Source organism: Pan troglodytes, chromosome 7, assembly GCF_028858775.2.
Source record: "Pan troglodytes isolate AG18354 chromosome 7, NHGRI_mPanTro3-v2.0_pri, whole genome shotgun sequence".
In the NCBI taxonomy this organism is placed as follows: Eukaryota; Metazoa; Chordata; class Mammalia; order Primates; family Hominidae; genus Pan; species Pan troglodytes.
The window spans coordinates 129,379,748-129,406,132 of record NC_072405.2 but is presented as its reverse complement, the minus strand read 5'-3'; the positions used below and the strand labels follow the sequence as shown (position 1 = coordinate 129,406,132).

Genomic DNA, 26,385 nt, shown 5'->3' with positions numbered 1-26,385 from the left:
GGTCTAGGTTCTGTGACTCTTAGCAGATGGTGGATTTTACAGAATTTGGCACCCTGCCAAATTTGTCAGGGCAAAAAGGGGAGTTGCAGAAAGAAATATAGTTTTTGTTTCCTTTTAGGCAAGAAAGATAGTGGGAGAAAAGAAAAAAACAGCTTATTACTTAATGACTTTATTCACAGGAAATGTATCCTTGGGATGGGGTAGCATAACTGAGACACCACTTTGCCATTCACTGAGGGACTTTGGGAAGTCCTTTAACTTATCTGAGCTTTTTTTCATGCATTCATAGAATAGACAAAAATTACACTTTTTTTTCCAGAGGGTGTTTAGCAAAGGTAAAGCTAGAAAAGTATTTTCCTTCAGGGAGTCCTTTCTAATACTCCCAGACTGGGCTAAATTCTCCCTCTAATTACCTTTGTTGCTTAAAAATAACACTTTATACCAAATGTGTCGGTGTATTTCCACTTATCTCTTACACTTCCCTGTGACCCAAAGCATGGTGGGATCATAAGTGATTTTTTCTAGCATCTCCAGAATTTAGCACAGTGCCTGGCTCTGGTGTTTAATAAATGTAGTTGAACTGAATACACTTTGTGTGAACCATAAGACATTCTACAAATATAATAGCAGTGTTTATCAAACACTTTGTGCCAAAAATGTTCTTAACACTTGACATACAATCTATCATTTGATCCCCACAGCAAGCTTTGAGATGGATACTATCCTTTGCTCCATTTTACGGAAAAGGAAATGGGGTCACAAAGAGGTTAAGTAACATCCAAGGTCACATAACTCATAAGTGGTAAAGCCAGGATTCAAACAGGGGCATTTGTCCTCCTAGCCCATGTTCTGAACAAGCTGGATGATTTAGAACAAATTCCTGCCTTAGCATTTCTGGGTCTTGGATTCCTCTTCTGTACAATGGGACTAATGATGCGCATCCTGCTCATGAAAAGGCAAGATAAAAACAAGCATGTATGTGAAGCCCTTTGAGAATCAAAATGCCACACAGATATGAATTATTGGTGCCATTATTCTTTCTCCTTCCTTCTTCCCGTTCTATAAGCTTTCCCATTCGTTTTCAAGCAAATGTCTAACCAGAGGCAGCCGGGTGAGTGACTTAGTCATCTACTGCTCCCTGGTGGCTCTTGATGGAGATCTGGGAGGGTGAAATAGGATTATTTATTATTCTTCAACCCATGTGACTGCATCCCAGCCTGGTGGCCAAGCAGGCTGCTGGCACAGATGAAGTAAACAACTTGAGCCCTAGCCTTCAGCATGGGTCCTGGGTTTGTTTGATCTTTGGTACTTACTTTAATGAGAACTGAAGGGAGATGTAAAAGCAAGCTTTGGATAGGGACCCCCCCTACCTCCCCGCCGACCTGGCTCACAGTTGTTTGTTTTTGTATTTATTGGATGAGTAGGACAATTTACACTATTTTACTTCATTTAGAAATAGCCACTTGTATTTGAAAATTAAGTGAAAAGCTATAAACTGAAATAAGCTAATTTCAATTTTACAAAAATTATTTGCTTTGCTCACACCCACTCCCCAAGCCACCAGCAGAATTCCAACAGAGCACACATTTGACCGCATTTTCTTAGATAGGACTTTTCCCCCTGCCCAATTAGCAAAATGTCTTTTAAAATTGAATTCTAGTTGGAATCCAGGCCAGTACCCTTTACTCAAAGGAAATACTTATTAAAAAGTAGTGAATTGTTTTGGAGATGCTAAAATTAATTAATTAAAATCCTTTTCCCTTTGTCAAAACAATCTTATAGACTGGGGAGTTGTTGTTAGTAACCTTTCTCCTGATCAGCCTTAGAATTGAATGGGATAGACTGGGCATGGTGGATGACGCCTGTAATCTCAGCACTTTGGGAGGCCGAGGCGGGTGGATTGTTTGAAGTCAGGAGTTCAAGACCAGCCTGACCAACATGGTGAAACCCTGTCTCTACTAAGAATACAAAAATTAGCTGGGCCTGGTGGCAGGTGCCTGTAATCCCAGTTACTCAGGAGGCTGAGGCAGGAGATCGCTTGAACCCGGGAGGCGGAGGTTGCAGTTCGTGCCACTGCACCCCAGCCTGGTGATAGAGCGAGACTGCATCTCAACAGCAACAACAACAACAACAACAACAACAACAACAACAAAATAGAAGAAGAAGAAAGAAGAAGAAAGAAAAAATAAAGAATTGAATGGGATAGCTGGTATGTTGTGATTTCTTAACAAGGCAAGAACTCCTGCCTAAAATATATCCTTCCCACTCCTACTTACATCTTCTTCCCATCTATGCCAATTGCATCCTCATTCTTGGAAATTTCAGTAGTCATCAATTATGCCCCATACCTCTTACATACATGACATGTACCAGTAGAGTCATAAAACAAACCACTCCCTAGTACTTTTACTTCCCCAATCTCAACCTCATCACTTCACTGAAATCTTCAGGCCTCATTGGGACCTGCTATTGTTAGCCTTCTCCCCATTCATCCATTTTATCATTCCCTTGCTGCCTTCACCTACCCAACCTGCCTACTCCTGGCTATCCTGAATTCTTTGAAGTCAGCCACTTCTGCACAGCTTTCCCTAAGGCAAAGAGAGTGCACTGCCTTGGTTAAGAGTACTCTGAAACAAGCCATATCATTTCTTCCAATCTCAGTTTTCTCATCCAAAATGGAGAGAATAATCCCAACCTCATAGGATTGCTGTGGATTAATGGAGACAGTGGATGAAAAGTGTTCAACACCATGCCTGTCTCATTTGGTAAACTCATCAGTGTCTGCTTTAATGAGAATAGAAGTAGATAAGTGATTATTTCTTAGTATTCACTACCTCAATCTCTATTAAATAATCATTACTTACTCTTTTACTTGGCTGTGTTTTTTTTACCCTTTATTGTAAAACTTTTCACATAATTAAAGATAAAAACCCATTACTGAGATTTACCAATTAGCACATTGTCATTGCTTCATGTATTATTTTTGCTATATTTTTTAAAAAAGTAAATTATAGACATGAACATATCTCCCTTAAGTACTTCAGTAAGTGTTTTTAAAGGGTAAGAACAAACTCCTATATAAACATATTATCATTATATCAATCTTGCTTTTTAAAGGGCTGTAGGCATTTGAAAAAGTCACCTTGATAGAGTTCTGTGATCTTGTTCATCTCAAGCCCACACTGCTGTGCTATATATAATCTCATACAAGGAAGAAATGAGTAGTTAGAAGAGAAGTAGACATTCAGAGGAGTAAGCCTAAGTCCTTTGAAAACAAATCATGACAAATAATTCCATTTTCTCTTCTGAAAGAACTGATAGATCAAGAAACTGCCTTGGACAGAGTGGTTGGAAGAAGAAAAATTTCCACTGGTGATTCACAGAAGGGAGTCATTCCTGGAAAGGTGGGATGACGTATTGATGAAGCCCAGGGGAGGGTCCTGACCTTGCATATTCAGGGGTCAAATCTTAATCACATTGCTTATCAGCTCTGTGAACTTAGCTATGATATTTAAACTCTCAGTGCTCCCATTTTCTTATCTATAATTGGAAATAACTAGAGTGCTTACCTGTTCTAGAGTCTCCCATCCTGGGGGTGGCTCCCTCACTCTGAGACCCATGCTACTTTGATTCACTTTAATAGCTTTGTGATGGAAATTTAGGGGAAGTTTTCTTTGTATGTCTTTTAATAAAAACATAAAAAGCAAGCAAGCATGGATTTTGAATGAAGACTAATTTGTAGACATTATACGTTTGCAACCATCATTGTCATGAGGCAGGTTATCTGTGGAAAAGGGAGGCCCAGACCCTGGCAACGTTGCTCAAGAACAAATAAACAACGGTGTGCTTCTCAGGAATAGAAAAAAAACTGTCTACATGATAGTGGGGCAGGGGTCTTCCAAGAGATTTTTCTGAGATTCTATCTAATATGGTTTGACTGTGTTCCCACCCAAATCGCATCTTGAATTGTAGCTCCCACAATTCCCATGTGTCATGGGAGGGACCCGCGGAAAGATAATTGAATCATGGGGGCAGGTCTTTTCCATGCTGTTCTTGTGATAGTGAATAAGTCTCGTGAGATCTGATGGTTTTATAAAGAAGAGCTCTTCTGCACATGCTCTATTCTTGCCTGCTGCCATGTAAGACATCCCTTGCTCTTCCACCATGATTGTGAGGCCTTCCCAGCCGTGTGGAACTGTGAGTCAATTAAATCTCTTTCCTTCATAAATTACCCATTCTTGAGTATGCCTTTATTAGCAAGGTTAGAACAGGCTAATATGGTATCCTAACATTATCTTATGTGGAATGTGCAGGAAATGAGATTTTTCACATAAAACAATTAGCACTTTTCCTAACACATTTAAAGCATTCAAAAATTTTGTTTATTATGGGCTTAAAGTAAGGATATGGTTTAAAAAGAACCAACTGCATCTTAGTCCATAGAAAACTACTTGTCTTTAAGGGGAAAAGCTGTCTCAGGAAGAGTCTTGTAAGAAAGATAGCAACACTTTATGAAGATGTGATTTGCCAATTACCTCCACCTTCAGGAACCACATGTGTATTGGCAGACAGGACACTCATTCAAGTTCCCTCTGAAAGCTCAGTACAATGGACAAAATAGGAATTTTATAGTCACACATACTTAGGCTCAACACCTGAATTTACTATATAACAGCTATTTAATCTTATACTAAATAATTTATACTTACATTTTAATGTAACATACTGAATTTAATAAATTATTTAATTTTAATAATTTTATTAAGTAATTTGTCAAATTATTTGATAAATTATTTAAACTTACATTAAATCTTATACTAAATAATTAACCTTCCTGCTTTAGTTTCCTATCCAGGAAAATGGGGATGATGACCCTTTTCTCATGGAGTTACCTAAAGATTAAGTAAGATTATGGATGGTAAAATTCATCAAAGAGCCGCTTGCATGGAATGTGCTCTCACTGATGCATAAATATTGCAAGCATACTGAGCATTTTTTGCTTTCAGTTTCTTGGTATCCACTCCCTGGGCTTCAGGTAACAGCTCCACAGTTTTCTGCAGGAAATCACACTTACTCATTCTCAATCCATATGGTTTAGACTGTATCCATAGTAATTCATTCAACAATTCACATGTGACCCAATAAGAGCCCACAAGTCTCATTTTGAGGATTTTATTTAGAACTTTCAAAAATGGAGACTTGCTCTTTCTGCAGGAGTCTCAGAGAGGATAGACTATCATTGAAGAATCCGAATCTATTTTGACACCATTAAGAGAGAACCCACATTACAGTCATTACAGGGGAAAGCAGAATGGTGTGAAGACCCATCCCAGAACATGTGACTTGAGCAGCTGGACCTAACTCAGCTTGAATCCCTTCCTGTTACGTGGGTCTATGAATTCCCCTGCTTTTCTCTGTGTGTTTGGTTGACGAGTGTAAGTTTGGTTTGTGTTGACCTCTTTCACTTACAAACACAAGTTTCTTTACTAGTACAAACACTAGATAATGATTAGGAGAGGTTCCTTCCCAGGAAGAGGTCAAAGCCTCAGGAGAAGATGGACAAAGAAGCAGATAATTACTGCGAGAAATGCTGACAGTCGCTGCTGCGGGAGCACAAAGGAGGAAACACCTAACCCTACCTGCCCACACTTCAAACTCTCCACTACTCTTTGTCAGAAAGAAGTAAATAGGATCCTTTAGACTGAGCGCCACCAGAATAAACTTACATTGTAAGGTAAATACACAGAAAATAAGCTAAAATACAAATTTGTCCTTACATGAGGGCAGGCTGGTGCTAAAATGTCTTCGCCAATGAAATATTATGTGGATTTTTGTCTTCTGTTGAACTCCTTGTACCTCGTCAGTTCAGCTCACGTGTTACCTCCTCTCCCAAGGAGTCTTCTCAGTACAGATTTTCCTGCCTCCATCTCTGTCTTCAATGGTCAGAACTAAACTAACTCCCTGGAGGGAAATCCCCTCTCACTTTATAGCATCCTATTGCATTGTGTCATAGGTGATAAGACAGGTCAGGGATGATAGACTGTATTCCTAGCACTTGGCACAGAGTCTGAGAAGCAGTAAATAGGTGATTGCTCAATAATTGTTTTCAAAATAAAAGGAGTAACATCCTTAAAGACAAGGTAGATAAATGTGAGCTTAATGACAATACAGTCAAATGAGTTTGTAATTGATTGAAATGTCTTTCTCAATAATGGCTGATTAATGGATTGACTCCAGCCTGCTGGGAGGTCTGTGCTGATGGCCAATAATCTCATAAGGCAGCCCAGGTGGCAAATACACACACCACTGCCTCTACTGCTTCTGTCCACTCCATATTCTTCTTTCTTCTTCTAATTTACCTTTGTCTCTCAATATTACAGTCATGCTCTAATTTCCAAGGCTCAGTACCCGAATCAGCTTCCTCACTCTCATCTTGATTCTTATCATATGTTCACTCTCTCTTTCTTTTTCCTGCCATCCCTGCTGCTGTTATTTTACATCTTCCTGTCTTTATGCTGTAACCATATTCCTTACAGGTGATTCCTAAAGATTTTCATTGATGTATCTCAAGTGCCTAGAATAGTGTCTGTTCAATAAATTGTTCTTGAAATATCGGTTTCCTTGAATCTGAACTTCACTTTTCCCAACTATCTTGCAAATTAATCTGTATTAAATCATATTTCCATCATACTACTATCCAATTCAAAATGTTTCAACAGTTCCTCTGTGTTTATAGGCCACTTCAAACTAATTAGTCTAGTATGTGAACCTTCACAGGCTGGCATCAATGGAACTTTCCCATATTATTTTCTGACATTCTGATAAATGGCTCATTTAATTTATATACACTCATTACAACCCAGGAGTTTCTCTGCTGCACATCCTTCTATTCCTGTCCAACCTGTTTATTCATTGTTCATCAAAATGTCTTTCAGTTCCTGCCTCCATCGAAAAACATTTTTTCCATTTTCAATTAATCTGTTTAGAGAAGAATCTAAAAGTCATAAAAGGAAAGACAGACATATATAGCATATGAGAAATTCAAAGAGATATAAATACACAAACTTTATAAACAAATGATAAGGGAGAAAATCAAACACTAAGGCATAAAAAGTTAGTAATATTTTTAATATGCAAAGAGCTTTTGAAAATTGATTTGCAAAAAGGACAATAAAATAAAAATATCTAAAAATATAAGCAATAAATAATAGATGAAAATGTCCAGACTATTAGAGAAATATATGTATGTATAAGTCTATATCATATTTCATCATCAGATTCACATCCAAAGATGCTGTAAATGCAGATAGCTGAATGTTATCATTCATTGTTCTTGGCTATGTAAATTGCTACAACATTTCTGGAAAATACCTTGTCAATAATGATTAAAATAAAGAACATGCATACCCTAATTTGCCTTAGGCAACCTATTTTATAGGAGTAACAGTAAAAACAAATGGATAAATAAGAGTGTTTGTAGTGGCAAAAACAAAAACTGTAAACAAACAAAATGTATCATCATGGGACTGATTAAAAATAAAAGGATTACAGTAACATTACCATGATTAAAATTATATTCAAAATACAATATTATACTGATACTAAAAATAAGGAGTTAGCAAAAGCTCTTGGATATAGAGTGAGCTCCATGTTACATATAGAAAGTCTCTTAGGGAGTATTATATTTGTGTATGTATGACATCATTTAGAGAAGGAAGGAATAAATTAGAGAAAAGTATTAATACTAAGCTATTAATGATGTCTACAGGGGAGAAGAGGGTTCAGAGAGGGAAGGGTGATAGTAAAAAGAGATATCATTAGCTTTTTCTTTACATCTTCATTTTATACATCCTTACATATGTTACATGTTACAATAAGCACAGAACCCTCTTGCAACATAAAACATAAATAATAAGTGATGTAAATGGAACTATGGCTCTTTATCTCTTTATAAATCCTACCCGCAAGTCCTGTCTCAAGTTAAATTCTAATTTCTCTGAATTTATTGGTGGAGTTATTTCCTTGATAATTCACCATCTGGTTCCTTGTTACTACTTTCTAATTGTTGCCTTGGAGTATTATTTAAATAATGCAATATTATTTAACTGTTTGTATTAATGTCAAATATTTAATTAAAGTGTAAGTTCCTTGTGATAATAACAGATATTCTACACTTTGCTCTTGACTGTTGTCCAAAAACTCACAATTTTCTTACTTGTTTGTTCGTTGGCCAATTTTTACTGCATTTCTACTAGCTGCCAAGCTGTGTTGTGTCCTAGGGATACAGGACTACCTTGGACAAGATATGATCTATGCCCAACAGTTTGGTGGGGTGGGAGGAGACACTGAACGCAGTCTTTCAAATGAGTAGGTTACAACTGGCATCCAACAAAGCAAGGCTTTGGAAAGATCAATGACACAGGAGTCAGGAGACTTGGCTTTTAACTCATCCTGTGTTGCTTTCTCCCCAAATGACAAGATAAAATATCAAAGGAGAAAACAAAATGAATAGTTTTCATTTTCAATATTAACATGCTAAACAAATGCAAGGAAACACAATATGTAAGGAAATTAATTTATCTAATAAAAATATCAATGTCAATATGGATAATCACTAATATTTATGGGGTGCTTACTAGAGTCCAAGCCAGGTCATTGATGGGTGTGATTATTATCTCAACTCACCCCTTAATTGTGCCTCATCAATTCCAGGGACCCATGAACTTCATTTCCCCTTCAGCTAGTTCCTCTGCAAACTAGCAAAGAAAACAACTGAGGATTTCAAGTATCCTACAGTCTCTCCTAACTGAATTACAAAGTATCTTTTTTTGCCGTTTTCAAGCTTATTTGGCTTAAAAAGAATGATCACTTGGAGCCTGCAATTATTTTGCAGTCATTGCATGTCTGAGTAAGTGGGTGGGGGTGGGAGGGTGGGAACTAACACTGTACTTAATGAAAAATGCAACATTAAGTTTTGTTAGGCAGGTTTCCTTCTGCCTTCACATATCTTTCATTATTAAAACGCATTCTCAGCCAGGCCCATAGAAACAAAAACAAAGAGAAATCCCATCAATTCAGGACTAAGTGACATGCTTCTGCAATGCAATGCAGTTGTTAAGATCTGGGATCAAAGCGCTTGGTTCAAGTCCAGGCTCCATCACTGAAAGGGTATGGGACTTTAGCAACCCATTTAAATTCTTTAAGCCTCAGTTTGCTCATCAGTAAGTCAGAATAATGAAGTGCCTCCCTCACAGGGTTGCTGTGAGCAGTAAATGTGGTCATGCACATGAAGAGCTTAGAAGAGTGCTTAGAAGGTAGTGAGAGCTCCAGAATATTACATTATTACATTATGCCAGTAGCATCCAAGGGGCCATGAGGAATTTCTAGTCACTAGAAATGAAAGAGGTACAAGGAAGAGGACAAGGGGGAAGGAAGTCTTTGTGAGACCTTACCCTGTCATGCAGATTTGCAACATCCTGGTTGGTGTTGGGGTGTGTGTGTGTGTGTGTGTGTGTGTGTGTGTGTGTACGTTTTCCCAGAGCAGATTTATGCTTTTGGCATCTAAACATTTACAACACTCTGTATATGTAACATACAATATTCCTCTAAAACTCATTTCAGTACAAAGTGAGTTAGAAACAAATTTAAGGAGAAAGTGTAGTATTGTTATTAAATGTAGTTATTAGGTTGGTGTTAAAGTAATTGCAGTTTTTGCCATTACCTTTGATAACTGTATTATTATGTATACCAACATCTCAGTCTATGAACATCTCAAGTATCTGTGAGAACTGTAATATCCTCTTTGATAATAATCAATCACTAAATGAGACAAAATATAAAAACTGTAAGTCAAGATGATGGGCTACGTGATTAGTTTTTCTAGAAAAATAATGCCTAAGAAATATTTACGATATCTATTTCCAACTGCCTGCTGGAATTTTCCATCGATGTTCACATGTAACTCAAACACAATTAAGAACTCATAATCTCCCAATTTTACTTCTGAAGTACCTCTCTATTGCACCCCGTTCTCTCTATTCCAACAGCCCTAATTCAACTCTTGTCTTTCATTTATGTCCCACTAAGACCTTCTCATATCCTTCAGTCTATCTTCAACCCTGCTAAGAGATTTCTCTGCCTAAGAAGCAAATCTAATGTTGTTCTACTCAAAGACTTCCATTGGCTCCTCTGGTTTAAACTATCATTTGGTTGACTGGATCAGATACAAACAATCTCACAACTTCTGCAAAATAACTATGAAAATTATGTGGAAAAGAAAACCCACTGTTCAATTAAAAGTAGGTTAGCAGATGACATGGTTTGATGTGTGTCCTCTCCAAATCTCATGCTGAAATGTAATCCCCCTTGTTGGAGGTGGGGCCTGGTAGGATGTGTTTGGGTCATGTAGGAGGATCTCTCATGCATGACTTGGTGCTCCTCTTGTGGTAATGAGTGGGTTCTCACTCTCAGTTTACACAGGATCTGGTTATTTGAAAGAGTGTGACACTATCGTCCTTTCTTTTGCTCTTCTGCCATGATTGTATATTTCCTGAGGCCCTCACCAGAAGCAGATGGTGGCACCAAACTTTTTGTACAGTCTGCAGAAGCATGAACAAAATAAACCTCTTCTTTATAAACTACCCCGTTTAAGGTATTCCTTCATATTATGGCAACATAAAATGGATTAATGCAGCAGACAAGTATAATAAGTTATTATTTATGTGGAAGCCATTGGTGCTAAAATAAAAAAAAGAATAATTCTGTGTTCTACCTTATTAAAATGTCAATCCTATCCACTGAAAAGGGGGCAGGATAACAGTTAGTTCCTCCTCCATTGAACATCCTTTGCTCTAAGACTCAGAGTCTTTACTAACCAGAAAACTGAGTCAATAACTTTGTTGCACTGGTGGTGTTTTTTGATGCTATAGAATTCCATGCTCTACCCTCTCACTGCCCAGTCATTTTTCTACATTTCTAAAACTAAGACAAGAAAGGATATAGAAGAGGCAATCATATGACCCATTTTAGGAGATTATCTTCCCATTAATAAAGCCCTGTGGGCAGATGCTGGGACACCTTGGCAGTTGAGAATGCTGGACATTTTAGTTTTGCATACACTCTTCTGTTCAGAGTTAAAATATTACAGAATCAAAAAGAGAGAGCAGAAAAAAATTTAACATTAGTGTGGCTAGGCCACATTAGAATAATACCAACATGGTATTGTCTCCCAAATCATGGAGAGGCAAAAAAAAAAAAAAAAAAAAAATCATTCTCTACCCAGGCTAATCAAAATTTCGAGCTCATTTTAATTGGAAAGGTAAAATGTCATTTTAAGTGTGCTCCAATTGAGGAAAGCAGGTCATATCCCTTGCCTTTGTACATTTTATGTGAGCTTTATTTCAGAGTATTTTGTCTGTGGCTGTGGTCTAGCACTGGCTTTGCCCCAGAATCATTGGTGACATTGTCCAGCTTTGCCATTGAAGTGAAGCATGGTGCTAGGGTGACACTGATGAATCGGTTCCAGAGACTTTCCTTTATGGTGTATCAAAGTCCCCCCAACCCACGCACATTTCTTTGGGAGCTTTCACTTTTGCCTAGAGTATATTTTCACACTTGCTGCCACACTGCATCCCTCAACTTCCCATTGGACATATGGGCCTCCTTCTTTTGGTTGTCCTGTCATTTGGTCACCCAGTATGTGGTCTGATGAGAGAAAGATGACTTTTTCACAACTTTTGGCTCTGACTGGCAAAATCTTTTTCTAAATCCTGGTTCATTTCAGGCCAGGCAGAACCACACTATCAAAACTATTTTTGACTGCACTCAATGCTACAATGTCTTGCACATACACTTATCCCTGGGCAGCATCAAATAAATGACCTTCAAAATCTATAAGCTCTTGAATGCAGATAACAATAAGAGTTATCTGTTTAAAGAATTTTGTGTTGGCTGGGCATGGTGGCTCACACCTGTAATCCCAAAACTTTAGGAGGCCTAGGCGGGTGGATCACCTGAGGTCAGGAGTTCAAGACCAGCCTGGCCAACATGGTGAAACCCCATCTCTACTAAAAATACAAAAAATTAGCTGGATGTGGTGGCAGGTGTCTGTAATCCCAGCTACTCAGGAGGCTGAGGCAGGAGAATTGCTTGTACCTGGGAGGCAGAGGTTGCAGTAAGCAGAGATCATGCCATTGCTCTCCAGCCTGGGCAACAAGAGCAAAACTCCGTCTCAAAAAAAAAAAAAAAAAAAAAAAAAAAGAATTTTGTGTCCTCAGCACATCTATCCTGTCTTATTAAGATATGGCTGATTGGCTGGATGTGGTGGCTCACTCCTGTAATCCCAGCACTTTGGGAGGCCGAGGCAGGCGGATCACGAGGCCAGGAGATCAAGACTGTCCTGGCTAACATGGTGAAACCCCGTCTCTACTTAAAAAAAAAAAATTAGCCGGGCGTGGTGGTGGGTGCCTGTGGTCCCAGCTACTCGGGAGGCTGAGGCAGGAGAATGGCATGAACCCAGGAGGCAGAGCTTGCAGTGAGCCGAGATCGCGCCACTGCACTCCAGCCTGGGTGACAGAGCGAGACTCTGTCTCAAAAAAAAAAAAAAAAAAGATATGGCTGATCATTCTTGAGATGAGATGACATCATCTCATTTAACAGAGCTCAGTTTCTCTCATCAGTTGGGTTGATTAGGGTCCTCTCTTCATAGTTAGGGAGGTAGAATGGGGGGCACAGGGTTTCTCCTCAGATAACTTTCTCACAACTGTGTGGTCAAATCGCATGCAAGAGCAGTATGCTTTAGTTTCCTTCTCCTTAAAATAAGGTTGATGATCCTTATCGGTGTCAGTTGAGCCTAAATAGAATAATGGATGAACCTTTGTAAATTCTAAAGAATGACTCCTGTTCATATAATTTGTTTAACAGATACAAGTGTCTTCCTGTGATCACAAGAGACCTAAACTGATGCTTCCAAGAACTGTTGAATCAAGAACAATAGCAGTAAATAATTTTTTAAAAACCCCACATTAGTTAGGCGCTACTTTACTTGAATCTCTGAGTGTCAGATTTTTACTGTGTATATGTACAATTCTTTTCTAAAAGAGCAGAGAAAGCTATAAAATATAATTTAAAGAATTGTATAAAATGATAGGCTATTGCACATCCAATGCCTAATGCAAAAAAACAGACAAACTGGTTATGGGTTGAAATATCATGAAGAAATGTGAAGAGTCTAACCACGCCATGCTAACAGAGTTACCAAGTTTCTACAAGTAGAATTTTATAAATATAAACAAGAGGAGTAAGAGAGAAAGAATTTGTGCCTGGCCTATATATCATCAATGACCCAAGGCCAGTAAAATAGCCTGCCTGTATGGCATAGACAGTAACTAAAGGAAAAGTTTCTTAAAGGAAGAAGGAAGAACGATAAACAGGAAACACAATCTCATTCTCCCTTGGGTTTTGCTCTCCCATGGTTTGCTCTTATTTACAGAGTCCCTGAGACTATTTCAAGTGCTAAGAGCTTTACACGGCTTAACTCATTTTTCCTCACCACATCCCTATGAAGAAGTCACACTATTATCATCCTCATGTTACTGATGAGAAATCTGAGGTTCAGTTTTCTGTGTTTTCACTCATGCAATCCCCATGACAACCCTAGGAGTATTTACCACTGTTATTTCCATTTTACTAATAAAGAACGCCAGGCTCAGTTGGAGAGCTACAGAAAGGAAGCAATATCAGCGAAGAGAAGAGGTGGTCTCAAGTTTGTGAGCTCTTGACAAATAAAAGTTGACTTTGGAGTAAGACTGAAAACAGGCAGAAAATTGCGATAAGTAGGAGAAAGGAGCAGTCTTTCCCTGGTATGTTTCTATGTGGGGAGCCGACTTTACAATCTATGAGCCTTTCTTTAGGAATGGGGGAGAGAGCTGTTGGTAACAAACAGTAGTGGAGAGTAGTGAAAGAAATGATAGATAAGCTATATACTAAACATGTCTCAATTTTCAAAATAAGCATTTGAGGTGGGCAATATGATCTCCATTGTATTTTTAAATTTGTTTTATTTTTAATTTTTGTGGGTGCATAGTAGGTGTATACATTTATGGGGTGCATGAGGTATTTTGGTACAGGCATGAAATGTGTAACAATGACATCATGGAAAACTGGGTATACTCAAGCATTCATCCTTTGTGTTACAATGTAATTATACTCTTTTAGTTATTTACAAATGTACAATTAATTTATTACTGGCTATAGTTCCCCTGTTGTCCTATCAAATATTAGGTCTTATTCATTCTTTCTATTATTTTTGTACCCATTAATTGTCTCTAGGTCCCCCCACTCCCCTTCCTAGCCTCTGTTAATCATCTTTCTATTCTCTATCTCCATGAGTTCAGTGTTTTGGCCATTTTATGGATGAAGACATTTAAGCTTAAGATCGTATAGCTAGGTAAGTGGCAGAGCTCAGATTCAAAACTATATATATACACGTTTATATATATATGTGTATATATATGTGTGTATATATATACGTGTATATATGTACGTTTTATATATATACATATATATACATATATAAAAGTCTATGATATATACATATAAAAGCCCATGATCTTCACATACATATAAATGCATATTACTATGATCTCTACTAGTGATTAATACATATCCAAATTATTATGTAAGAGAGTTGGAGAGAGACATGGCTTATTAAATTCATATTAAAATGAAACAAATCATTTTTTACCATTACCATTTAGTACTACTTCCTGATTCATCTTTACCTACACTTTTATTGACTGGAATTTTATTCTTCCTTTCATGACCTAAACTTGAAATGCCTTCTTAGTATCTACCTAAAGGAAAAGAGAGATGAAAAATTGTTCTAAGTATCGACACACTGAAATATAAAAGTTAAAAAAAAACAAACCACTGAAAATATTGGTCTGTCCTTATGCATAAAATACATATTAAAACACATAATGAAAGAATCTAGTGAATTAATACAATTAATAAAAAGTTTTGGGAAAACACCTAGTTGTTTACCCTTTCTGATAGTTACCAGAAAAGAATCAGCAACTTAACTTGCATCAAGGTGACTGAGCTAGAATAGTTCTGTGTCATGTTTATACATTGATCTCATGAACTCCTTTTCTAATGTTAACTTATAAAACCAACTAATCATTTTATGCTTAATGAGAAAGATATAAGGTGAGGAAAATGATGTAACATGGAAGAATGGAACAATGCCTGCTCCAAAAATCTGGAATCTGATTTCTAGTTCTAGTCCTGCTGCCTATTAGCAGCTGCATGACCTAGAACAAGTTATTTTACCTCTCTGGGCCTCAGTTTTCACAAAAAGTAAAAGTAACTGGAGTTAAACCAAATTATCCCTGAGGGTGACCTTACAGGTAGTAAGACTTCCAGTTTGAGTATGAAAAATATCTGGACTTTCCTGGGCATATCTGTCTATCCGTTTGGGGAAGTCACAAAATGTCCTATTTGTATTGGGGGCTGAGAAGTATCTTGGGAAATAATTCAAGTTGTGTCAATTGCTGGGATCCAGAGCCATGTCCAGTTAAATAGTGGATGGCCAAATAGAAATCTATTTTTCAGTTGCTAAGAGGTCTTCTGAGAAAGGAATTATCCCAGAGGATAGGGGTGAGTGCTGTAAGGCTTTACTCATGGCATAGCCTCTCTCATCAGAGAGGAGCGGCAACCGGGCAGAGCTTGTATTGTCTGACACTCAGGTGTGTGCTCTGGAGTTCCACAGGGACCAAGGGGGGTTTAAGTAAAAAGACTGAAGTAGCCATTTCCTCTGGCCCCGTAAAACACTGAGGTGCCATCAACACTGTGTAGGGGCCTCTCTGGCTTGCTAGTGGGTTTAGCAGGTTGACTGGAACATAGGGCCCAACTAGAACTTAACTGGGTTTTAATTTCCTCTTCTGGCTCTGTGGCCTTGAGCTAGTGACTTAATAATTCTTACCTCAATTCCTTCATCTGTTCAATGGGAATGATAAAGTCTTTTTTTCTCAAAAGTCCATTGAGATAATAAAGTATTTTTCCTCAAAGTTCACTGAGATAATAAAATCTTTTTGCTCAAAGTCCATTGAAATAATTAAATTTAAACATGGTTGTCAAGCACTCACACAGTGCTGGGTGAATGGCAGCTACTCAATGTGTGCTCAGCTACTCAATGTGTGCTCAGCTACTCAATGTGTGCTAGCAATCTTGCTCCTGTCACCCCATTGGATGTGGTGATTAGAGTCATGCTGAAAGGGAAAGAGCTTTGCTCTGCCTTGTGGTTTGATCACAGGCCACACGTGTGGAGGAGTCATGATGGTTACCCATGGGAATCACAGTGTCCTCAGAAGCGTCAGAAAGGCTTCCTTAGTGAAGGAGGCAGCAGTGTGTTAGTGGCTAGGCAGAGACAGAGGCACCTGGGAAGCAGAGGCACTATTGTAATTAGGAGAAAAGCAGTGGCCCCTGGCAGGGAGGTTCTTAGGTTGTTGGAGAAGTGGCACAATGGCCATGGCCCCCAGGAATAGTCCTTTTTTGGGAGCATGTGCAACAGTTTTTAGCAACTTCAGGACATACTTAGAGGATATTTTGAAAGAGTTGTGTTAATAGAGTAATACCTCAAATTAAAATGTTGGGGGTCTTTCATGGAAAATTTGGGTAGATTCATTTAATCAAAAATACGTATTGAGCACCCACTATGTGTCGGGAGCTCTTCTAGGTTTAGAAAACCATGCTCAGCAAGAAGGACTGGTATCCTTGTCCATTCGGGAAGCTTGCACTCCAGGACTGACTCTACATGCATCAATACACAAGATATTTTCACTTAGTAATAAGCCTGTGAAAATAAAACACCATGGGAACTATGACAAAGAGTACAGGGGTAGGTAGGCAGGGCCTTGCTGCACAGATGGCATTTGAGCTAAGACCTCCATGAGGAGAAGGAACTATCCTTGGGAAGATCTGGGTAAGTGTGGGCCAGGCAGAGGAGCCATCAAGAGCCAAGGTCCCGAGTCAGGAAGGAGAGCCAAGACCAGCATGCCCATTGAAAAGCAAAAGTGAAAAGAGCAGTTTGAAATGATATGGGAGAAGCTGAGAGAAGCCAGTTGGAAACAAGACCTTGTAGGTCACACACACAAAAATGTCATTGAAAAGGCCCTACTAAAAAGCTAGCAAACATCAAAATAAGCAATAGGGTAAAATAACATTATTTCCAAACAAATTAATGAAGTAATGAAGTTGATTGTCAAAGAGGAGATATGCCATCATTTTCAGCATACTTTAGTACCCACGACAATGCCGGGCTGTGAGGTTTCGTGATGTCATGTTCTTTGACTTTGCCCTGTACATTTTTTTAATCACCAAAATGTGACTGGGGGACTGCATTTTCAAACCTGATGTATAACTAGTATAAACTAGTGGATGTCATGAAATGACGCTGGACTTGGAGCCAGAAGGCCCAGGGTCAAGTTCAAGTTGCAAGATTCCACCTGCTGAAAGAACTCGGGCACTTCCCTTGGCCCCGCTGGAATTGTTTCCTTAGGTCTAAGTTTAAAGAAATTGGTACCACATAGGGAAATTGTGGAAATTAAACAAGACAATGATTTTAAAGGTCCTTGAAAATTGTAAAGCATCATCCACATTTATTGGTTAAAATCATTTTTAACATGTTTTGTTTAAAACTTGTCTCTCTTTTGCTTTGTGTCCATTTATTTTTCTTTTAAATTTTTTATGGATACATAATAGCTGTACATATTTTATCGCTGTTATTTTCAAGGGAGACCACTAGAGGTCAGAATTTCACATAAATTGTTTAAAGAAACCACCAAGATGGGGGAAGAGGGAGAAAAAAAGTGAGAGAAAGGGAGAGAAGGAGAGAGAGAAAGAGGGGGGGGGGAGAGGGAGAGAGAGAGAGAGAGAGAGAGAGGGAGAGAGGGAGAGGGAGAGAGAGAGGGAGGGAGGGAGGGAGGGAAGGAGGGGGGGAGAGAGAGAGAGGGAAGGAGGGGGAAGGAGAGAGAGAGAGCGCGAGAGAGAACATTTCATTTTCCTATTAGGTAACATAAATGATAAGTTTAAGGCATAGAAAGAAAAATAATGATGGCTTGCAACAGAGTCATTTTGATAACTTATTCTCAAAATTGTTACTTAACAGACTTAGATAGGGAGAGAAGGAAAAGATAAAATAGAATTTGTTAAAATTTCTATTGATGATGTCTGTACAGCTTAAAGTTCACGTTGGTTATCATAATTCTTAAAAGAGGTCTGTGATGAAGGCTCATTTTGCAAATGAAGACACTGAAGTGTAACAGATGTAACAACATGCTGAAGATAATCAGATTGACTCCAGTGCCTTTCTTTCCACTAAACCATGTCTGAGAAATAAGACTTTAAAAATAATATCTGTATATTGGTCAATATATTCTATGATTGGTTAGCATTACTGGGTTTTCACAAATGGCATTCTGCAATTCTAAATAATTCATTTAGTTTTCACTCTCCCAGATGAATTTAGGGAAAATTCATTTCACTATCTGTTTCCCAGAGTATCTAGAAACTTCTGAGCACTGTGCTGCAGTGCTAGTAAATACAGTAATGAGATGATTAGCCATGGAGAAAAGTATTAAGACTAGCTTGATCTTAGGGGAAAAATATTGAAAAAACAGTAATAACGCAGACCTTTAAAACACTTACTTAACCATCATACTATTCTTTTTAATTTTGTAGAGGTAAATATACATATCTGCCTTATTTTGGAGTGGGGAGGGGTTGTCACAGTATTCATGAAGGAACAAGGTAGAGTAGATGGCAGTTTACATATATATATATATATATATATATATATATATATATATATATTTTTTTTTTTTTTTGAGATGGGGTCTCACTCTGTTGTCCAGGCTGGAGTGAAGTGGCATGATCATGGCCCATGCAGGCTCAACTGTCTGGACTTAAACAATTCTCCTGCCTCAGACGTCCAAGTAACTGGGACTACAGGTGTGCACCACCACACCTGGCTAATTTTTAAAAAATTATTTTAATTTTTTGTAGAGATAGGGTCTCTTTATGTCACCCAGGCTGGTCTCAAACTCTTGGACTCAAGTGATCCACCTGCCTTGGCCTCCCAAAGTGTTAGGATTGCAGGCAACACACCTGGCCCACTGTTCATATCTTAAGAGAAGGTATCATGTCTTGGTTTCTGGTGTACCCATATCATCTAGCATGGTGCCTAGAGCACAGGAAAGGCAGTGATGAATATACTCATGTTGCTTTAGGTGCATTTAGGTGTGTAGGAAATTTTCAAAGAAAAAGCATAAGTTGGTGCCGGCCTCAAGAGTTTGTAATAGAATACAAAGCTTGGTATGTAGATGCGAGAGCTAGGACAGGTTACTTATCTTAGCTTCCAACCCCTAGCATCTAACATGATGCCTGGATCTTAGTGGGTGTTCAGTACATTCCAGGATCATGGATTTCTTTATTAAGAACAAAATTTATTAAATTTTATTAAGAATTTATTTTATTAAGAATTTTATTAAGAATAAAATTTTATTAAAAATAAAATTTGGAGTCCATGTGATACAGTTTCCAGGCTCTGGATGAAGAAGAGGAAATCACACCCAAGAACATAACAGACTTAGTTCTAGAACCCACGGTTCTAGAGCTCCGCTTCCCAAGTCCCTCTCCCCAGGATCACTCACTTCATTTTGTCACACTCTGGCTTGTAATTATCTCATAATGTCTGCACATGCTCAGGAGGAAAGTTAATGAGATTTCCACTGTTTGAAATTTTAACAGGGTTTCTAATGGGAAAATGGGAAGGGAGAAGTTTTCTATTAGGTAAAAAATAGTGCTATTCTCAAATGGATTCTCCCATTTGCAGGGACAAGGAAAACTTTAATTTTCGATGCCTCCATGACACCCCAGGAATAATCTAAAGTTTCCTATACTCTAAGGAAACTTCAGTAACGGTTTTAAGCAAATACTTTATTTCTAATCAAAACTTTCTTTCTGAACATTTGCCCTCGCATTATTCATTTATTCACCCAAGAAATTATTTGGAAGCTCTAAGGTCTCATTGTTCCTCACAGCATTTATTTTATTGTATCAAAGGTTAAAACTTGGATTGCAATCTTAGAGGAAAATTAATTCAGTGATTAAGAAAAATGCACTTTAAGCAATACACATTTAAATAACTGACAGGCATGGGGCAATGTATTTCTGAATTTTGTTTTTTGGAAGAACACTTTTTTCTACTTAAAATTTTAAGCAGCTGCAATTCTTCCACCCTATAGCCTGGAGAAACAGCATGAATTACTAATAAGGGAGCACCAATCTGCAGTGCAGTGACCACTTTCAGAACAAAAGGGTGAAAGCTAAAACCAGAAAAATATATTTTTTTAAATCTACTAGTTGCTTAAAGCATATTTGGACCTTGGCTGTACTTGAGAACATTTTGCAATATTCTACCATTCTTGAGCAGAAGGCATTTGGCCCCAGAGACTACACTTCCAAATAAAGAAATGTTCATTTATATACTACCTTCAATGCTTGACAAAATGTTTCCATCCTCTACGTTGGAACTCAGGATCCCATTAACTTATGAAATGTATATTTAAGATTTAAGTTTTATGTTACTGACCTTTTGCTTAAACAGCTTTACCAGCATCAGTATTAGAAAGGAGGAGAATACAAACAGTGCAATAATAGAGATGCTTTTAAGGAAGGAAAGGACTTCTGAAGACTCATGCCTGGATTGTGCATCTGCCCCGGAGCAGAATGGAACAGGGAATTTCCCCCTGCCCTGGGTAAGTTCCCTCAGATCTCTGTCCTGGGTTTCCCCTTCCCAACATCCTCTTACCTAACATCAAGGGAGAGCTTTAAATAAGTAACAGACCAGATCTGGAAAATCCTGATTTTCCAAAATAGAAGGAAAGTGGGAGGAAACTAGGGAGGAGAGAAGAGAAAGTCATTGAAATCTAGGAAGGGGTTCAGAGATGAGGGAAGATATCATATTTATTATACATGAAAATTGTGGTTTTCTTTCCTCACCTTTGGGTCCTGGTGAAATTGTGTGTGTGGCACAGACTTCAGCGGTAGGACGGCTATCAATATCCAGACCCAGACTCTGAATTTGCAAAAGAAATAGTACCAGGAGGATAAATTGGTTTCTTCGAAGCAAGGATGCAAAGCCATTCATTGCTGTGGTTCCTCAGAAAAGGGTCTCCCAGAAATGCCAAATAAACAGCTTTATTTTAAATAAAACCTCCTGCTTTGGGGAAGAAGGGGAAGTATTTGGAACACACATTCCAAAAAGGGCTACAGAGACAGGAAGGAAGCATACCCTAGGTTGTTTATTTTCTCAGTGCTCCAAATGGACCATACATTGTCCAGACTGTTTATTTGCAAGTGACAACAGTTTATTGAAAATTATCTCTGAACTCCAGTGTGCATGTCAGTAGAAACATCCCCAAGAGCAAAGAAGATAGAGATGCCTTCTGCTGAGTACTTGAGCTGACAATTTAATAGGCTATATTGCATTTAAACGCTGAGTTTCAGAAAGGTTGTGAACCAGAGAGGTCTTCAGTTAGCAACATGTTATGCAAACACCGTGCATGGCTTTGAGCTTTTCATAAGGTGATATTTATTACCTGCTTGTGCCTGTTGAACACTAATGCTTCCAATGCCCTCCATGACCTTCTTACTCTTGCTACCAAGATTATTCTCTTGTGATTAAATTCAAAAGGAAAGAACAACCAGCTTTTCTGTGAAGCAACTTGGTGATAAGTATTAGGAATATTAAAATGTTTATTACCTTTGGCCTAGTTTATAGCTTTTAGCCTTTCTGGTACACTATCTCAAGGAAATATTCTGAAATGTGGGCAAAGCTTCATTTGAAGGGATGTGGCAGAAACGCGAAAGGCCTTCAATTGCCTAACAACGTGTTAACAGTGGGCAAATTATGGTAAAATATATGAGAGTGTATGACATGACAATTTTATTTAAACGGTGTTTTCAGCAAGTCTTTTATAAAATAAGGGGGAAAAGCTTGTGGTATTATGTTTCATAAAAAGCTCAACAGATTTAGATGTAGAGTATGTAGATCAGATACAGATATAGATACAGAGATCAGGATCTCTATCTATTCCACAAACCTGTAACCTGTACAAATAGTATGGGCATAGTAAGATATTGGAAGATTGGAACCAGAATCACATATATTGGAGAGGCCCCTTACCTTCTCCATTCTTGAACAGCATCTCAACTAAGAGTTAGGTGAAAGGGATTTTGGACCTGCTTTCCTTGAAATTGGAAAAGAAAGATGTTACAGATCCTGATACAGACTGACTGCTGAAAAAATATCCCTAAGAGATGTCGTTACAAGTAACCATCAATCCAAGAAATACAGGTGCATTAGTTTCCTAGGGCTGCCATAACAAAGCACCACAAACTGAGTGGCTTACACCAGCGGCCGGGTGGCTAAAACCAGTGCCAACCCTTTTGGCACCAGGGACCAGTTTGGTGGAAGACAATTTTTCTATGGGGAAGATGGGGAAATACTTTCAGGATGATTCAGGCACATTACTTTTTCTTTTTCTTTTCTTTTCTTTTCTTTTTTTTTTTTTTTTTTTGAGATGGAGTCTCACTGTTGCCCAGGCTGGAGTACAGTCGCATGATCTCGGCTCACTGCAACCTCTGCCTCCCAGGTTCAAGCGATTCTCGTGCCTCAGCCTCCTGAGTAGCTGAGATTACAGGTGTACACCACTGCACCTGGCTAATTTTTTGTATTTTTAGTATGGTTGGGGTTTCACCAGGTTGGCCAGGCTGGTCTCCAACTCTTGATCTCAAATGATCCACCCACCTTGGCCTCCATAAATGCTGGGATTGCAGGTGTGAGCCACCATGCCTGGTCTCAAGCACATTACATTTATTGTACACTTTATTTTTATTATTTACATTGTATTATATAATTAAATAATTATACAACTCACTATAATGTAGAATCAGTGGGAGACCTGAGCTTGTTTTACTACAACTAGATGCTCCCATTTGGGGATGATGGGAGACAGTGGCAGACCATCAGACATTAGATTCTCCTAAATATCAGGCAACCTAAATCCCCACATGCACAATTCACAATAGGGTTTGTGCTCCTATGAGAATCTAATGCCGCTGCTGATCTGACAGGAGGTGGGAACTAAGGCAGTAATGTGACTGATGTGGGTGCAGCTGTAAATAGAGATGAAACTTCGCAGGTTCACCCACCACACACCTCCTGCTGTACAGCCGTGCTCCTAACAGGCCACAAACCGATACCAGTTCGTGGCCTGGGGACTGGGGACCCCTGGCTTAAACAGCAGAAATTTGCTTTGAGGTATTGGGGATCAGAACTTCAACACATGAATTTTGAGGTGGGAGGAACACAATTGAATACATCACAACAGGCTTATAGTATAACTGACTGATTTTTTCGTAAGCAGTACAGGGAAGGAAACTAGCACTGATTGAATAGTCATTATATACAGGCTGAGAGCTAGTCTCAACTTGCGTTTATCTCATTTGGTCTCAAAATAGTCCTGTGGATTAGATAGTAGTCCTTTCATTTTGCAAACAAAGTAGCTGAGGCTCAAAGAAATTAAGCAGTTTGAGTAAGGTCATCCATTGAAAAAGTGACCAAAAAAAAAAAAATCAAATACAAATTATTTCCCAAAATCCTGCTTTTAAAATACTATTTGGTTTCCATAAAGATGAACATTCTCAAGCATTGAGGATGCATTAATTTTTCACAAACACTTAAAATGTCCAAAGTGGATGCATTTGTCAGGTTAACAGTGATAGAAAAATAGTGAGAATTGAATGATGTTAGAAACCTAAAATTTTACATGTGTCATAGCCAGTTATGTGACATAGAGCAAATCACATAATGTCAATTGCCACTAGGCATGTAAAATGAGTTTGGACTTCATATTTAACATTGTTTCTAAATTCTATGATTCTAAGAAAATTGATACTCTTTAAATTGTTTAGACTACCCTAAGTCTATTTCACTATTTGTTTATTTTCAAACATTTCCTGGCATACAATAAGAATAGAATCATTGCATTTATATATAGAAATTAACTGGTAACCATTTCAAACAAACAATAGTCCTTAAAAAATTTTCTTGGCATATTCTACCCCCCTCCTTTTTTTACTCAATAAAGCATATAAATACATTCCTATATAATGTGTACAATACTACATCAAAATTTAAATTGCTACAGAGAATTCACATATTTTATATAAAACATTATTTAATTTTAAAACGGGAAAGATTATTGAATACATAAAGTGGTTAAATTATGTTAAGTATATTGTCTTTAGTGTGCAAAAAAATAGTGCTTCCCAGAAAGGTTTCTACTGACATTTAAAAGGGTTCAGTCTTGTTTATTCAGAAAATGAAGTCACTGAGAACAACAAGCCAACACTGTTTTTGCCTTAAAACGTGGTTTTAAAATAGACAACAAGCCAATCAAGTTTACAGATGGCATAATAGTGGAAGAGGTTAATGGTAAATCTAAAAAGAAAAGAATTAGTAGCTAGTTTATAAAACTGTCTTCATAGTTCTACTTTTTTTCTGACTGCTTTTATCTTTCATTTCCCAAGATATTGGAATTCCAGGCTTAGCTTTGTGTTTGTCCAAATATGACATGTCATTAAAGTAAATAACAAGTGATATTTGCCTCGTTATTCCTCTACTCTTTTCTTTTCTTTTTTTTGTGAATTGAATTGTGGCCTTAAAAAATATATATATATCCACATCTAACCCAGGAAGCTGTGAACATGACCTTATGTGACAAAAGGGTCTTTGCAAACATAATTAAGCTAAGAGTCTCAAGATGAGATCATCCTAGATTATCTGGGTGGACCCTAAATCCAGTGACAAGGGTCCTTAGAAGAGACACCCAAAGGAGGGAGACAGAGATGAAAGGAGAAGGCCAGGTGAAGACCGAGGCAGAAATGAGAGTTACGCAACAACAAACTAAAGAATGGGCTTGCAGCCACCATAAACTGTCAAAGGCAAGGACTGCTTCTCCCCTACAGGCTGCAGAGCAGAGTTCTCTACTACCTACAGCTTGATTTTGTACTTGTGGCCTTGAGAAGTATGAGATAATAAAGGTCTGTTGTATTAAGGCACCAAGTTTGGGGTAACTTGTTATGGCAGTCCTAAGAAACTAACACCATTCTTGTGCTCTTCATCCACAGTAACTGGAAGAAATGACACATCAAAACGTTTGCTCAGTGCCTGACAGAGACCCAGCAACATCTGTTCTTGTGCATTTTAATGATCATGCCCCCAGCTTCCTGATATTTTCCTGGAAGGAAAATAAATTCCAGGATACGAAAAAAGCATATCCTAAGGCAGAAGTATTTTACTAGTTAAAACAGCATAGCAATACAATGACAACCTCATCTCCAGAAGGGATTTCTTGACAAATTGATATAACTCAACTTTGGACTTGGTTTCAGCTTTGTCCATTCAAATAAGTAATTAGTGGATTAAAGTCCTCTCTTGTGAGTTAATTTAACTTTATACAGTTTGTAAAAAATGAAAATTAGTAGAATGACTTTTAAAATAACGCATTTAGAAAGTAACATTCAAACACATAATAATTTCTTTTTTACATTTCAAATTTCATATTTTAAAACCGCATTTAAAAAATCAAGGCTAGGCACAGTGGCTCAAGACCAGCCTGGCCAACATGGTGAAACCCCGTCTCTACTAAAAATACAAAAATTAGCCAGGCATAGTGACACATGCCTGCAGTACCAGCTACTCGGGAGGTTGAGGCAGGAGAATCACTTGAACCCGGGAGGCGGAGGTCGCAGTGAGCCAAGATCATGCCACTACACTGCAGCCTGAGCAACAGAGTGAGACTCCGTCTAAAAAGAAAAAAAAAAATCAAATATTCAACCTGGGAAAGCTGACTTTTTAAAAAAAAGTCAAATGGTTTTAACAGGCTTATGAGACAAAATCAGAAGCCTCCCACTGTTTGTTCTCCACTCTTGAGTCTTACTCCTATAAGAATACTATTTGAATTATTTTAGTGCTTCTTAATTTATCTCCTTTGTATTTTTGAGTAACACACTGATACTCTGGTTTTTATTTTTTTTCAGTTTAGATACTCATTGACTTCTAAATATGGAAGATGGAGACGTCTCTCTCATTCCTAGGTCTACATCTTCCACACACATTTTCCTTCTTTTAATCCTAGTAACTTCATATTATAATTTTAATCCAATAATGTTTATAATATAATGGGCCTGTAACAATTATTCACAACAGGGGCACATAGTACATTATGATTACATTGTGTTTCATGTACTAATTTTGTT

The 26,385-nt window shown here is 38.0% G+C and overlaps 1 protein-coding gene and 1 long non-coding RNA gene across 4 annotated transcripts in view; one reads left to right on the top strand and one right to left on the bottom strand.

Annotated features, from left to right (window-relative positions):
- Nucleotides 1-26,385, bottom strand: part of COLEC10 (collectin subfamily member 10) — a 119,339-nt gene that overhangs the window by 25,989 nt on the left and 66,965 nt on the right. Inside the window, exon 1 of one of the 3 annotated variants that reach the window (XM_016959802.4) lies at nt 21,061-21,322. The exons of 1 other annotated variant lie outside the window; for it this stretch is intronic. In XM_016959802.4, coding sequence (XP_016815291.1) covers nt 21,061-21,208 — 148 coding nt within the window. In that variant the 5' untranslated portion in view covers nt 21,209-21,322. Of the gene's footprint in view, nt 1-21,060; nt 21,323-26,385 lie in introns of those variants that run through there. One more of the 3 variants, XM_528282.9, reaches the window with a different exon arrangement.
- On the top strand, nt 19,708-25,553 carry LOC104007735 (uncharacterized). Its single transcript, XR_682016.5, has 2 exons — nt 19,708-20,816; nt 25,255-25,553. It is a non-coding gene; the product is annotated as an uncharacterized LOC104007735 (long non-coding RNA).